This window comes from Giraffa tippelskirchi, chromosome 5, assembly GCF_054371585.1.
Source record: "Giraffa tippelskirchi isolate mGirTip1 chromosome 5, T2T-mGirTip1v1.2.pri, whole genome shotgun sequence".
Classification (NCBI taxonomy): domain Eukaryota; kingdom Metazoa; phylum Chordata; class Mammalia; order Artiodactyla; family Giraffidae; genus Giraffa; species Giraffa tippelskirchi.
Genome location: NC_137279.1, coordinates 173,681,451 through 173,696,287, shown reverse-complemented (window position 1 = coordinate 173,696,287; position 14,837 = coordinate 173,681,451). Strand labels below are relative to the sequence as shown.

General features: G+C 48.2%; 1 protein-coding gene across 3 annotated transcripts; it reads right to left on the bottom strand.

Moving 5' to 3' along the window:
- Positions 1-245: 245 nt before the first annotated feature.
- Positions 246-14,398, bottom strand: LOC145507906 (taurochenodeoxycholic 6 alpha-hydroxylase-like). Of its 3 annotated transcripts, none has more exons than XM_081495401.1 (12): positions 14,144-14,398; positions 11,424-11,565; positions 10,749-10,793; positions 10,186-10,313; positions 7,941-8,065; positions 7,439-7,593; positions 6,883-6,989; positions 6,608-6,798; positions 6,378-6,511; positions 4,329-4,393; positions 4,108-4,184; positions 246-1,248 (listed from the first exon to the last, which is right to left on the bottom strand). In XM_081495401.1, exons 1-12 carry the CDS (start codon positions 14,336-14,338, stop codon positions 1,053-1,055), a joined length of 1,560 nt encoding a protein of 519 aa, XP_081351527.1. In that variant the 5' UTR covers positions 14,339-14,398; the 3' UTR covers positions 246-1,052. The 3 variants fall into 3 exon arrangements, with proteins under 3 accessions (XP_081351527.1, XP_081351528.1, XP_081351530.1); XM_081495402.1 differs by having other exon boundaries at positions 7,439-7,497; XM_081495404.1 differs by lacking the exons at positions 6,608-6,798; positions 7,439-7,593 and having other exon boundaries at positions 6,378-6,542; positions 6,862-6,989.
- Between the last annotated feature and the right edge of the window lie 439 nt (positions 14,399-14,837).

The window sequence follows — 14,837 nt, the reverse complement described above, 5'->3', positions numbered from 1 at the left end:
AGCCTTAGGCGACGAGGCCTTTCTCCTGACTCAGCTGTCATGGGAGCCTCAGGTGCCGGGCAGGTTGTGGGGCTTGAGTGACTCCAGAGTTTGAAGCTGCAGGGGGTCTGAACACGCTCTCCCTCTAGGGTCTTGGCCCCACAGAGCAGGTGTTATCTCCCCTCCTCCTCCCTGCTGTTATTCCCTCCCCTTCTCTCTCTTCTGCTTCATCCAACTCCTTTCAGAGAAGACACACACATTCCATATGATATTGTAAACTTTATTCATGGCCGGGCAAAGAGAAAACCATGTGAGTGAAATGGGGTGGACTGATCTCACACAGGAGAGAGCAGTGGCCCAGGGTGAAGGAAGTCACATAGGGTTTAACAGTGATGACTTCCCACGTGTTCCTGTCCTATTTCCCGGAACCCCCGAATAAGCCTGTTTGATCTGAATTGCCAAGGTAAGCACAAAGTCTTGATGAAAGACAAGGTTATGTGAAGACAGAAGCAGAAGGACATTTGAAGATACTGCTGGATTTGAATGTGGAAGAGGGCCCAGGATCCAAGGAATGAAAGCATTGCAGCTCTAGATGCAAAAATGGCAAAAAGTAGGATCCTGTCCCAGGTCCCTGGATGAGGGGCCTGTCAACATCTTGGTTGTGTCCAGGGAAACCCATTTCTGACTTCTCACTCCAGAGCCATCAGAGGATAACTTTGTCTGGTTTTAAGTCCCTAAGGCAGAGGCAAATTATTTTAGCATCAAAACGGAAGTGGATACAGGAACAGACAGGCAGGCAGAGGGGAGAAACACAGAGGAGAATTGACAGACTGGAGAATGTCGGGTGATCAAGATTCAGGTGGATCTTGAGAGACGCAGGCTGTCAGAGACAGATGGAGAGATAAGCAGATAGGGAGCCTGGAGAAAGGTGAGAGGAGAAGGGCAGAAAGTCTGCTGCTGGGCAGGAGGCAGGAGATGAGGCAAGCTGGTAGGGGGCAGACAGAAGCACTAAGTGGGCAAAGAGGCAAGGACAGGAGAGAGTGACAGCAAGACAGAATGGCAAGCAGAGGCCCTCAGAGCTTGTCCTTGTCCCCATGTGGATCAGATAGCTTCCTGAGATGCAAGTGGATCCCATTTTTGGATCTCAGCACAATGAGTGGCATGGGCACAGGGACCCTGGAGGGATCCGGTGACAGCTCAAAGCGAAGCAAGGTCAGGGCCACGGCCACCTTCAACTCATTCATGGCAAACCGCTTCCCGATGCAGTTCCTGGGTAAGGAGGGGAAAAGGAAGTGAGCAGAGACTTCTAATCCCTGCTGAGCACAGGGATTCAGGGCTGTCCTCCAGGTGGCCCAGCCCTGATCCCTTCCTTACTCATCACACTGAAGTTGCCAGCAAAGCTCTCCCCCTGACAGATGACAAAGGCCACCTCTCTAAGGTCTAGCTCCTAACTCCTAGTCCTGCTCTCAGCAGGAAAACCTGGGGAGCATCGGTGCTCCAAGCCACAGAGTCAACCCAAGTGAATCAAGAACTGTGAACCAGTACTTTATTCACTCGTCCACTGCCAATTCCTGGTTTCTGGTCAGCCCAGTGCACTGTATCGGGCAGGGTGGACACTCTCTCAAGACCTTATCACCTACGGTGGACAAACAGGCTGTCTAGTCCCCAGAGATGACAAGACAGGGTTGTGCAAGGAATCAGAATGCTAACAGGGAGGCTTCCTGGAGAGGACAAGGGTTAACCACCCTGAACCTACTGGACAAATTCCCTCCCAGTTAATGATCTGGCTTCCTGGCTCCCTCAGCTCCTCAGTCAATTGACATTTGGAACCTTCCCAATCCAATCCAGAAATGACCCTCCTAACCATCCCTTGGGCTCCTCATCTGACTTTTTCAGCCTCCATTCCTCCCCTCCCTCTACAACCACAGTAGCTCCAGGACTGCTATATTCCACATCACAGGGGGGACACGTCCCAGTGCCTCAGCTGCATCACAGCCCTCTCTGGGTTCTTCCAAACTCATCTGGGGTCTGTCCCTCTCCTCTTCCTGACTCAGGCACTGTTGAGGTTCCCTCCCCTTGCCTCTGCCATCTTCATGCTCAAGGCTCAACCCAGTGACCACCACCCTCACCCCCTCTGCTGGCTGCACCTCTTCCCACTCTGGACCCTCAAGGCATCATGGGTGTTAACTCAAGGACACATCACATCCAGTGCCCAGCACAGTGCCAGATCATGGATCCTCCCACAGTCTGCTCAATGAATGAATGAGTGAAAGAGTGGGTGTGTGAATGATGTCTGTCTTGAGTAGACGTGTTGACATGTTGACAGTCAGCCCTGAGTGAGGACAGCATTATCATCCCTGTGTTCCCATCTCCTAGCACAGGTCCTGGTACACGAAGACACGCTTAATACATACTTCCATATTTAAACAATATTAATTGAATTGAAAACAAGTCAAGTGGAATGAGAATATAAGAAATATTCAGTCTGACCTAGGAATCAAGCTGTGTAGGCCCTTCTGTCCTCTAGTGGCAGCTGCACGACAGGCAGTCATATCTACAAGGAAGGACTGGACCCTGGTGTAAACCAAATCCTAGAATCAATTCAGGAAGACAGTTTGCTTCAACACTGTTCTGTAAAGGTTGATTTACCAACTGAGAGATTACTAGAGCTGTAGAGTGAGAAAAAACTTGTTTTTACCAAGTTACAAAGTCACTGAAGTTACTGTTTCAGAGGAGGTTCTCTAGCCTTTAAGATCTTCAGATCAATTGTTTAGGAGTGTATCATCCAGGAGAAGAGCTATTTCGATGTGCTTTATGTTTTACATGCAATGGATTTTTCAAATGCACTTGTCAAACACAAAATAGTCTTCCTCCTGTAGGGAAGGAGCAAATTAACCAAGATTTCATGGTCAGGCTTTCTCGCCCTGCGGTCTCTCACTGTTGCCTTACGGTTTGTAAATAATGATTGTGTAACAGCTGAGATCATGCATACCACTGCATGCGTGTGTCACATGGTACTCGCTTGGACTCTGGCTACTTTTGTTATATAAGTTCCACCTGGAAAAGCTCTGGGGGACGTGTGTGGTACACCTTTATGAGTTTCACCATGAAAGCCCTGGTTACTGCTGCACTGGGGCTACGTTGGAGCAACATCATGGCTATATTATATGAGGTTATGTTCTAGCTAGGCTATGGTGTTTATGGCTGCTGCTACGGTGGCTGCGTCAGGCAGGACAGAGGCTGTGTTATGGCGGCCATTCCAGCCAGGAGAGAATAAACGTGTCTGCAGTTCCTATGGCTCTTCTAGTCCTCTTTCAGTCTCTTAGCTGACCCTTTGCTTATCCTGGGTTCAGCAAACAGTGTGCACCGTGTGAACAGTGGGGCAACTGGCATCATGAGCAGAATCAGCAATAGAGTCCCCAAAGCAGACTTGATTGTCCTCCACTTTAATGTTTTTCTTACTAACGTTACCCTGTACTATCTGGGACTATGATGTCTAAACTCTGCTTTTAAATGAAGAATTTTGGCAACAGAAAACTATGTCATGGTTATACTAATACACAGTGAAAACTATGTTGGATGTACTGCAGAAATAGAGAACACACTCATGACTGTGAAAATTTCTTCAAACTACAGCTATAAGTGATCACATACATGACTTGAAGCCTCAGGACATGGAAGGCATTTGGAATTCCAAATCCAGGCAAGCACGATGAATACAGTGAGGGGCAGACTGGTGAATTAAGCAAAAAGCCAGTGGGCTGACTAGGAAGGTGGGAACAGAGAAAATCATCTTTTTAGGTGACTGAAATTGTGCTACCCAAACATGTGTAGTTTAAGTTTCAGGAAGACTTCTAATGCTAAAACATCAAACTCCTAAAGTGAGGAAAACCCAGGATACTTTGGATTGGCTACTATCATGGAAATGAGGTCAGTCCTTGTGGACATCAGGAGGTCAGTGTCATTGTGGTGGGCCCTGAAGTCCTTCTTGTATATGGAGAACCACACCTCATTCTCAGCACATCAACATACAAGGACAGAACTTCATGCTCCACATGTGAAGGTAGACAGTCACACACATCGGGTAGCAACCAGTGACACTTGCTTCCCCAGGTACAGAGGCCTCACCTGGAGCCTCCTGAGAAGGGCAGGAAGGCATGGCTGTGTCGACTAGAACCTGGTGCAAAGCGGGTTGGGTCAAACACCTGCAGAGAGAGCACCGGGGCTAGGACATTTGGGGTCAAACCCCTCACGTGAATCCACCAGGGGATAAGAATCTCAGAGAGGGAGCAGGGGATGGGTTTGATGTCAAGAGAGCATCCCATCTCCTCCTCCTCCGTTCATCATACCTCTGGGTTCGGCCACACCTTCGGGTTGTGATGAAGCCCATAAAAAGAGAGGAAGACTAAGATTCCTGTGTGGCAGAGAGGAGAGAGAGAAGCCTGATGATCCCATGGTGCAGGGGATGTGTGTCTTCACAAAAGTCCTGGGAGCCACCATGGGAGCACCCTCTGTCACTCTGAATGAAATGATGCTCTTGCAAGACAGGTGGGCGGGGCATGACAAAGCACACCATCACAGATTAGGGGTAGGTGACCACAGCCCAGGATTGAGAATTAAAAGAACTGCAAGCTTATGCTTAGGAGCAGCTCAGGTGACAACTCACATTTATCAAGTGCCATCATCAACCTGGGGACTGTGCAATAATCATTTAATCCTTACAAAAGCACTCCTGTCCCCACGAGCCCATGAAGCACCTGAGGCTCAGAGAGGTTATGGGTTGGGTCTATGGTCTCACATTTTGGAGGTAACCGGGCTGGGATTCAGACCCACTGGGTGCTGAATCAGTGAGTGGCCTCCAGCCATGGCAGGGCTCTCAGACCTCATCATCACCTACTCTTTGCCATCCACCAGAGAACACCTCAGAGACTAGACCCTCTGACGTATGACAGTGGAGTCTCTTGAGCTCCCTCCTTTACTTACACCCCATATGGAAGAACCATGCCTCCCCCTGCTTCTGCTTTTCTTTTAAGCCCTCATGATTCAAGGAAATAGAATTTTAGGCTCCATCATAAGACCGCACAGAAGGGTCAACATTTATTTGTTGAGCTTTGTTGCATTCAAATTTTGTGTCAAATATTTTTTCTTTCAGTAGAGGTTAATTACTTTACAATGGTGTGCTGATTTCTGCCATACTACACTGCAAATAAGGTACAGTTATGTACGTATATATATATGGAGAAGGAAATGGCAACTCACTCCCATATTCTTGCCTGAGAAATGTCATGGACAGTGGAGCCTGGTGGGTCACAGTCTATGGGGTCGCAAAAGAGCCAGACACAACTTAGCAACTAAACAACAGCTATATCCCCTCCATCTTGCATCTCTCTCCCCCTTCCCGTTCCACCCCTCTAGGTCACCTCAGAGAATCAGGCTGGGCTTCCTTTTATATAGCAGCTTTCCACTGCTGCTGCTGCTACTAAGTCACTTCAGTCATGTCCGACTCTGTGCGACTCCATAGATGGCAGCCCACCAGGCTCCCCTGTCCCTGGGATTCTCCAGGCAAGAATACTGGAGTGGGTTGCCATTTCCTCCTCCAATGCACGAAAGTGAAAAGTGAAAGTGAAGTCACTCAGTTGTGTCCGACTGTTTGCAACCCCATGGACTGCAGCCTACCAGGCTCCTCAGTCCATGGGATTTTCCAGGCAAGAGTACTAGAGTGGGGTGCCATTGCCTTCTCCAATACATGTTAATATTTTACGCATGATTATCTATGTTGATGGTACTTTCCCAATTCATCTTATCCTCTCCTTCCCCTCCTGCGTCCACGAGTCCATTCCCTGTGTCTGCATCTACATTCCTTCTCTGCAAATAGGTTCATCAAAACTATTTTCTTAGATCCTATATATACATGTGTGTGTGTTAATATATAGTATTTATTTTTCTCTTTCTGAGTGCTTCACTCTGTATAACAAGCTGTAGATTCTTCCACCTCACTGCAACGGACTCAGATTCGTTCCATTTTATACTGACTAATATTCCATTGTGTATACGGACCACATCTTCATTATCCATTCATCTGTCAGTGGACATCGAGGTTGCTTCAACGTCCTGGCTGTTGTAAACAATGCTGCAATGAACACTGCGGCACATGTGCTTTTTGGATTCTGGTTTTCCCAGGGTATATTCCCAGTGGTAGGTTTGTTGAATGTGTGGTAGTATTAATTGTAGGTTTTATGGAAAAGCATTTTTTAAAACTCATTCAAACTACAAAATAAGTATTATCTTTAGGCAGACAAGAGCCAGAGTATTCTGGAACTGGAAGTGCACAGGTGGATTTCTGGTCTACCACGTGGTTCTACAGTGTGCTTAGCTGAATGGTGAGGTGAGGTTCATACCTGCAGGTAAGGAGCATCCATCAGGGAAGGTGATGGGCTTGCTAAGATTTCTGGAAACAGTTGGCACTGGCGTGTAGAGTCTCATGGCCTCCTTGATGCACATGGTGGTGTAGGGCATCTGGTCCAGATGGTCCCTGAAAGGAAGCTCACCTGAGGACAGGCAGGACTGGACAACCACTGATTCTCTCTAGCTCAGGTGGGACAGGGTCCTTCACCTCCAGGAAACTCACCAAGTGATGGAAGCACCATCCCCCAGGAGGCTCTGGATCTCTTCCCGACACCTCTGCTGATGCTCTGGATGGGAGGCTAGAGCATAGAGGATCCAGGAGATGCCACTGGCTGTGGTGTCGTGACCCTCGAACATGAACGTGTCCACTTCAGCACGGAGGTCCTCGTCAGACAAGCTGCTTCCATTCTCCATCTGTGGAGGCAGGGCCAGAGTGCAGGGTCTGCCCTTCCTGTGTGCTTCTGCCCAAAGGCTTAGGCCTCTCCATCCCACACTCACTCTGGCAAAGAGGAGGATGTCCAGGAAGTCCAAGTGCCTCCTGCTCCTCACCGTCTCCAGCTCTCCCTCCTTCTGCAGGTGAGCCTTCCTCTCCTTGATCACTGCATCTGTCCCAGAACAGTGGTTCCCAGACAGAGCTGAGGACTCTGAGGGTTCAGATGCAGCACCCACCATAGCCCCATCTGCCCCTCAGGCCCAATCTGGCTGCCAGGTGGATGAGGGTGAGGGTGGGACTTGGTGAGCATGTCAGGACTGAGAGCTCCAGTATCATCTACTCTAGATGGGAATCCCCACAGTAACACAGCCCATGGGGGCTCTGTCTGAATGCTGCTGGGAGGGGGAGTGGGTCTCACTCAGTCATCACCAACGTGGTGACTCTTGCAACTCCTGTTCAACCCCTGACACCCCGACCTCTGGGTTCCCAGTCCCTGCAGCAAGCAGGTGTGTGCCAGGTCCTGAAGAGGAAGCAGAAGTCTGGGCTCTGCCTAAGGGGTCAAGGTTAGGCCAACATGAGCCTGACGAAGGTGGGGGAGCAGCCCAGGAGGGGGAGGAGAACCTGTGTGTTGATGGGCAATGTGGCAGGCCCAGTGGCTCCAGCGGCCTTCAGGGGTCAACCTGTAAAAGAGGTCGTTCTGGTGGAAAACATTCCGCAGTCGGGAAAATATCAGATGACTGAGGTCCCTGATAGCCTGGATGTAGGACTGGGCATTCCTGAAGGTAGAAGATGCAGAAGAGACTGGAGTTGAGAGAGGTCCTGATCTGGAAAAGGTCAGATTCCTTAGGTAACACTGAGGGATTCTCATTTCTGCTGCATTTCCTGGAGGCCTCCCCCTGGAGTCCTTTACAAGTGTCCTGAGAGGCCAAGCTTCTCCCTGTGCAGGAGTCAGGGACTTCTGACAGAGTCAAGGGTGGTCTGGGTGGAATTTACCGTGATCCATGTCTCTCTGTAGAATGTTACTTTTTGTGCTGATAAGCATCCACACTGCCCTTACTGCCTCTCAGGTAAGTCCTTCCCAGCTGATGAAAACAGGTCCCTGCCCTTGAAAGCTGTCACTGACCTGTCCATCTGGATGCTGCCCTGGTGGCTGAAGGCACACTTCATGATGGTGTCCAGGGTCATCAAGGAGACATGTCCAAAGATCTCCAGATGTGAGTCCTGGCTGACGAGCTTCTCCCACTTGTCCTGTGGAGGGAGGAGGCACTGACCCTGCTCTGCTCCCCTAGAAGACCTGTGCTGCCAAGGCCAGGCTTTCTCTCTGTCTCTACATCTTCATATGAGATTTCCTCATGATCTAAGTAGACATATTTTAGCAACTTATGGCTGTAACCTACATGGTAATGTGATGCCTGTTTTTCTGAATCTTCCTTATATATGCAGTTACATTCTCTTCTAATATCCTAATTAGTCCTGAATATTTGGATAACTTATGATAATAAGTTATGATAACCCAACATTTGCTGCATCATCGAAAAAGCAAGAGAGTTGCAGAAAAACATCTATTTCTGCTTTATTGACTATGCTGAAGCCTTTGACTGTGTGGATCACAATAAACTGTAGAAAATTCTGAAAGAGATGGGAATACCAGACCACCTGACCTGCCTCTTGAGAAACCTGTATGCAGGACAGGAAGCAACAGCTAGAAATGGACATGGAACAACACACTGGTTCCAAATAGGAAAAGAGGTATGTCAAGGCTGTATATTGTCACCCTGCTTATTTAGCTTATATGCAGAGTACATCATGAGAAACGCTGGGCTGGATGAAGCACAAGCTGAAATCAAGATTGCCGGGAAAATATCAATAAATTCAGATATGCAGATGACACCACCCTTATGGCAGAAAATGAAGAACTAAAGAGCCTCTTGATGAAAGTGAAAGAGGAAAGTGAAAAGTTGGCTTAAAGCTCAACATTCAGAAAACTAAGATGATGGCATCTGGTCCTATCACTTCATGGCAAATAGAGAAACAGTGGAAACAGTGGCTGACTGTATTTTTCTGGGCTCCAAAATCACTGCAGATGGTGACTGCAACCATGAAATTAAAAGACGCTTACTCTTTGGAAGGAAAGTTATGACCAACCTAGACAGCATATTAAAAAGCAGAGACATTACTTTGTCAACAAAGTTCCGTCTGGCTAAGGCTATGGCTTTTCCAATAATTATGTATCGATGAGAGAGTTGGACTATAATGAAAGCTGAGTGCCGAAGAATTGATGCTTTTCAACTGTGGTGTTGGAGAAGACTCTTGAGAGTCCCTTGGACTGCAAGGAGATCCAACCAGTCTATCCTAAAGGAGATCAGTCCTGGGTGTTCATTGGAAGGACTGATGTTGAAGCTGAAATTCCAATATTTTGGCTACCTGATGAGAAGAGCTGACTCATTTGAAAAGACCCTGATGTTGGGAAAGATTGAAGGCAGGATGAGAAGGAGACAACTAGGATGAGACGGGTAGATGACATCACCGACTCTATGGACATGAGGTTGGGCAAACTCTGGGAGTTTGTGATGGACAGGAAGGCCTGGCGTGCTGCGGTTCGTGGGGTCGCAAAGAGTCAGACACAACTGAGCGACTGAACTGAACTGAACTGAACTATGATAATAACCACCTTTGGCAGAGCAGAAAGCATAGTTTCTCAAGAGACAAAGGGAGAACTTTTGTGTCCTGAGGTCAGATCTGGACAGATGGTATCCAGCACCTGGAAGCAAATATTTCAAGGCAAGGAAAAGCTAAAGTTCTCTAATGGGGCTCCTAGAAGGGGCATGAGCTACTCAATTGCTCTCATTCATCTAATGTTAGCTAAGAACAGGTGCTACCTGGTCTGGATCAGAGGTGATGTTTGTGAAGGCCCAGCTCTGTGAGTGTAGACCTGGCCTCATTTCCTCCTATGTATGGCTCAGTGACATGCAGAAGCCATGAAACCTAGGCCAGAGCGCACCTGCCTGACATCCTGGGATGTCCTCTCTGCCACTGAAGCTGCCATTGTCCAGGCCGGCCAGGGCCACTTTGAGCTGACCTCCTTGCTCTATTCCCCTGCGTTCAAACATGGAGACGGGAGAAAAGTCGACCCTGAATACACCATGGCCCTGATTTCTCTTGGTGAGGAGAAAATTATGGATCCAAGCTGGTGCCTAGATGTTCCTCTGTCCCACCTAGTTTTAATGAGTACTGTCTTGTACTAAGTCTAGAGTGCATCATTCTGGGTGGCTCTGTTCAATGGATGTCTGAGAGACATGAGTGTCTGATAGTGGGCCATGTCAACTGTGCTGGATTCTAGTGAATATGGTGACAAGGGATGGACTCACAAGCATCACTCGGACAGAGTCGGCCATGATTCCCACGTAGGGCTTCAGGATGTCGTAGTGGAAGGCTGGGGTTAGCATCCGCCGGTGCTCAAACCACGTCTGCCCCTCCAATAGCAGCAAACCTGTCCCTGAACCACAGATGGCTATATGTGGGCATCGCAGAGACCAGGGCCATCTTGGGAGGAACCAAGGGTGTCAGGAGAAGTCTCATCATGGGCCAGGGTCGGCGAGGCCAGTACACTTCAGGGATGTGAATTTCCAATACGTTTGTCCATAGCATGTGATTATGATAGCAATGAGGTCGAAAAAGTGTAGGAGGGCAGGTGATAAAAGAACTTATCGAAAGGTCAGGGAACATAAGAAAAGACTGAGAAGTGATGAAGAAGCAGCTAGGCTTCAGAGGGCTACAACACCATGAAAAAGGCTGATGGTATTATTAGAAAAATGAAGTTTGATTCAGAGACGAGGGTGCCTGGCTCCTGTTGTTCTCCATTTACCCAAAGAGACTGCTCTTGGTGAACCTAACGGGTGGGTGGTTGGCACTTGTATTTAAATGTACTTACCAATCCAGGGCTTCAGGTATCTGTAGATAATTTGAGCCTTTGGGTCTGAAAAGTAAGGAGGGAAGATGGATGGGACCCAACTCTGCAGACAGCCTCTAGAGCAGCTGAGGTCTAGACCGTGGGCTCCCTTCCCTTCCTGGTGCTTGTCAGATGGCAGTCAGTCTGAAGCCACCAACACTTGCCTCCCGTCCCTGACTGTCTCTGTCCTGGTTGTCACCATGGTCCCAGGAAAGTAGACTCAGTGTTGCAGAGCAGAACACCCACGGGACTAAGGTGGTGAATTGCCCTGAAACATAAACTCTGTTCAGTGCCATAGAATGAGACAGAATCTGTGATTTTTCTACAATCGGTGGTGGTCTGGCCATCTCATGACCCAGGGCAGGCAACAGTGAAAGGTGCCCAACCTAGGCCAGTGTGGACAGGGAACTGGCTCCAGGTCTGGGATCATCTCACTTTGTTTGTAAGAAGAAAAAAGACGTAAAAGAGAAACCAGCCCCACCAGGAGTAAAGCATTTATTAGTAATAAATAATGTTGTCCTTATCTTGCTTGGAGTTGGGGGGTGTTTGGAGGAATTCAGGCCTTGGCGTCTGATGTCCCAGTGTCTTATGAAATTTCACACCCAGGGGCATGTACTCAAATGGAACATTGTCTCTGGGTGAGGGTTTCCCTCTCACCTGATCTCCCCAGGATCACCTTCATGTAGTCAGGGTCGTAGACCAGAACAAGGGCCCTTGTGCCCCACAGCCAGCGAACACAGGCTCTCGGGTATTTCTCTACCCTTTTCAGTAGGTGTGGCAGCTCACCCTCCTCTTGGAACTGTCACCAAGGGAAACACAAGTCAATGACTTCTTTCTTTTAGTTTCGGAGCAGGAGTGGAGGTGAAGGCCTGGAAGGGTGTCAGGTGATCACTCTGGATCCATCAGCAGAACTAAGAGTTTAGAACTATTTCTTCTGACCTGGAATCTCATCTAACCTTGCAGGATGTTCTAAGATCCGATTCTGTCCCCTCTCAAGTAGGGTTATGGGCCAACACTACAAACTGCCTACAGAATCTTACATCAAAGATAACTACATGGCTTATGAAACTTTTGTTAATAATTTGCACACAGTAACATAATTGCTTGAGCAATTTATGATCATTTGTATCACTTGGTGGGCTTCCCTGGTGGCTCAGGTGTTAAGGAACATGCCTACAAAGTGGGAGACTGAGTCAATGCCTGGTTGGGAATATCCCCTGGAGAAAGTAAGCAGTTTTTTCATATTATTTGGCTTATTTAGAGAAGAGATAGATATTTTAAGAATTGAATTTATATATTAGTTTCATTTGCCATCCTGATCATATATATGTTTGATGCTACCCCATCATAGATGTTAATGTATCTGAGTATGAAAGAATGTTTGGAATATGTATGGCTAAGTGAAAAAAATTAAATATTGCACTGTGTGTGTAATATTATTTCCATAATGAGTGTGTGCACAGTTGCAGGGCAGATTCTGCATGTACACATATGAGAATGATATTGAAAGAAGATTTTGATATGTGGATTTTTAATCTCAGTTTCATTGACTAATTATCAGAAATTTGGGGCACTTCCCGTCTTGTAGTGGAATCTTTGCACACTCCTGAGTGTGGACCACAAAGGCCTTTCCTTTCTGACTTTACCCTCTTTCTTCTTACCCTGACAGGCTATTGATTCACAGGACCCATTAGTCTGCACCCAGGATGCGGCTGCCAGCGTTCCTTGCACTAGGTCCACCTGCTCATCTTCCAGGTCTTTGCTCATGTTCTTCCCTGGTTGCCCATCATCTTTACCACAGAGCAACTGCCTCTCCTCAACTTTGGAGACTCAGTTTGTTTTGTTATCTCTGGATTTCTTGTCAGCAGTTGATCCCAGGCATGTTGCATTTATTCACATCATCTTTACTTCAATGGCTTCTGTGTAACTCAGAGCAACCCTGTGTACTTTGGTATCTCATCTCTGCCTGCATCTTTCTACCATCAAGACTCCCCAGTTCTGAGGGAATTTGGCTACTCTGGGTCACGTTCCTTCACTGAGCTTGTGTTTACTGAACAGTAACTCTGTGCCAGACACAGATTGAAGGCACTAAATTAGGTTGTGGCTCTAGATGCTTGCTGTTTGGAGCTTGAGGGCTAGGGAAATAGACTGAGAGATCAAGTGGCCATAATAGAAGGGCGTCATGAAAGTGTGATGGACAGAAGACAAAGTCTATGGGGAAGCTATGGGGAAGGGGGCCTAACTCAGACGTGGTTGTTAAGAAAGTCTTCCTGTACTTGCTCTTTCTTTGACTCATAATTTACCAAGATGCTTTCAGGATAGAAAGAAGAACCAAAGACAAGATTTCCCAGAAGAAGCTCATAGCTATGATCTTGCAGAGAGAAATAGCTGCATCTAGTTAGCACTGACATGTGGGAAGGACATCTAAGGAAAAAAGAGTGCCCTCTCCTCTCCTGGGAGACCCACGATGAAAATGACGTGGGCCTGGGGCTTGTGAGACACTCATATGAGGGATGAGATCATTCCGGGGAGAGGGCACATGGGAGCTGAGTCCCAGAGGCTGGAATGCACAGGCAGGGGGGGACGACCTTGAGTAACCTGGGGTGCAGGAGATTAGGAAGGAGAGGGGAGAGAGGTACTGGGCCAGCCCGCATGGGGCTTGGGCTGCTTCTAGTTCTTGTCCTTGTCTCCACTCTGCTCTAATTGCACTGCTGAGAAACGGAGACCTCAGCTCTCTGCAACCTGCGATTGTCTCCCAAACTTCTTTAAGCCGCAGACCCTTAGTGAGCCATTTCCATGTGGCCCTGACTTTGCTGTGAGCTCCCGCGCCCCCGGGGCAGTGGTGCCCTGCTGGGTGGGCAGGTGCTGCCCCTCCCAGCCTACAAGCAGCTCCCTTCCCTCCCGCCTGTCCCTCCACACAGAGGACTGACACCGCTCTGTTTTGCGTGCTGAGGGTGAGGAGGATTACAGGCTCAGTTCCAAGAGCTCATAGTCCAGAGAGAGGACACCAAACAGGCAGTTCTCCTCACCTGGCCCCATCATGGAATCTTCGCTCCAGTCTGTGGCCTCTGGTGTGGGTTTCCGGCACTGACCTTACGGGACTAGAGAATTCCTTAGTCTGAATGAACCAAGCTGGTTTGTCTCCACACCTGACATAACCCAACCCAGCAAGTAAGCCTCTTTACCTGTGACTTGACACCTTCTTAGATTCCATTCTGTTGTCTCCACACACAGTGAACCTACAGGGCTGATCCATCAGACTGGACATCAGTGCTCTTAGGCAAGTACAGGGCCAGGTATGAACTTGCTGAGTGTGACCATGCTCTAGATCTCCAGCCCTCCCGACCTTCCCACTCCCCCATCCAGCTCCATCCTACCTCCCGCTTGTGTCCATAGAGCCAGTGGGAAGGAGGAGACGGGAAGTGATGAAGGGCTTTGAGCAGCCACTGTCTGTGCAGGTAGAGCTGTGCCACTTTGAGCAGAAGCAGAACCAGGCCGAGCAGGGAGACCACCTGCAGGAGCCCAGAGACACTGCCCAGGACTCTGGACGGGCTCAGTGCAGAGACACTCATGGTGCAGTGGCTTCTGGAGCACTGACTGTCCCTGACTGTGGCTGACTTTCCCTGAGCTCCCAGCCTGATCTGGGAGGATCTCCCCGCCCACCTGGGGGAGGGTGAAGGTGAACGTAGAGCTCAGATCTGGGGCACCAGACTTGCTGTTCTTTTTTGTTTTTGCTTTTCTTAAACCAATCTCTCTCTTGTTACAGAATGTAAGTATTATGAAGAGAAGATACTATTTATAAATTGATCTGGGAATCTGGGTTGTTCTAGGATACTGCAAACTATTACATGCTTACATTTTTTGAAACTTTTAACAGTTTGAAATAAAACAGAAAAGTAAATATTTTTAAAAGTTTCCTGATGACTGAGTCCCTTCAGTGTTCACCTGAAACTATCACACATTGATTACTGAGTGTACTCCAATAAAAATTGGGCTGGTGGCTCAAGGGTAAAGAATCTGCGTGCAATGCAGGAGACCCAGGTTGATCCTTGGTCAGGAAGATCCCCTGGA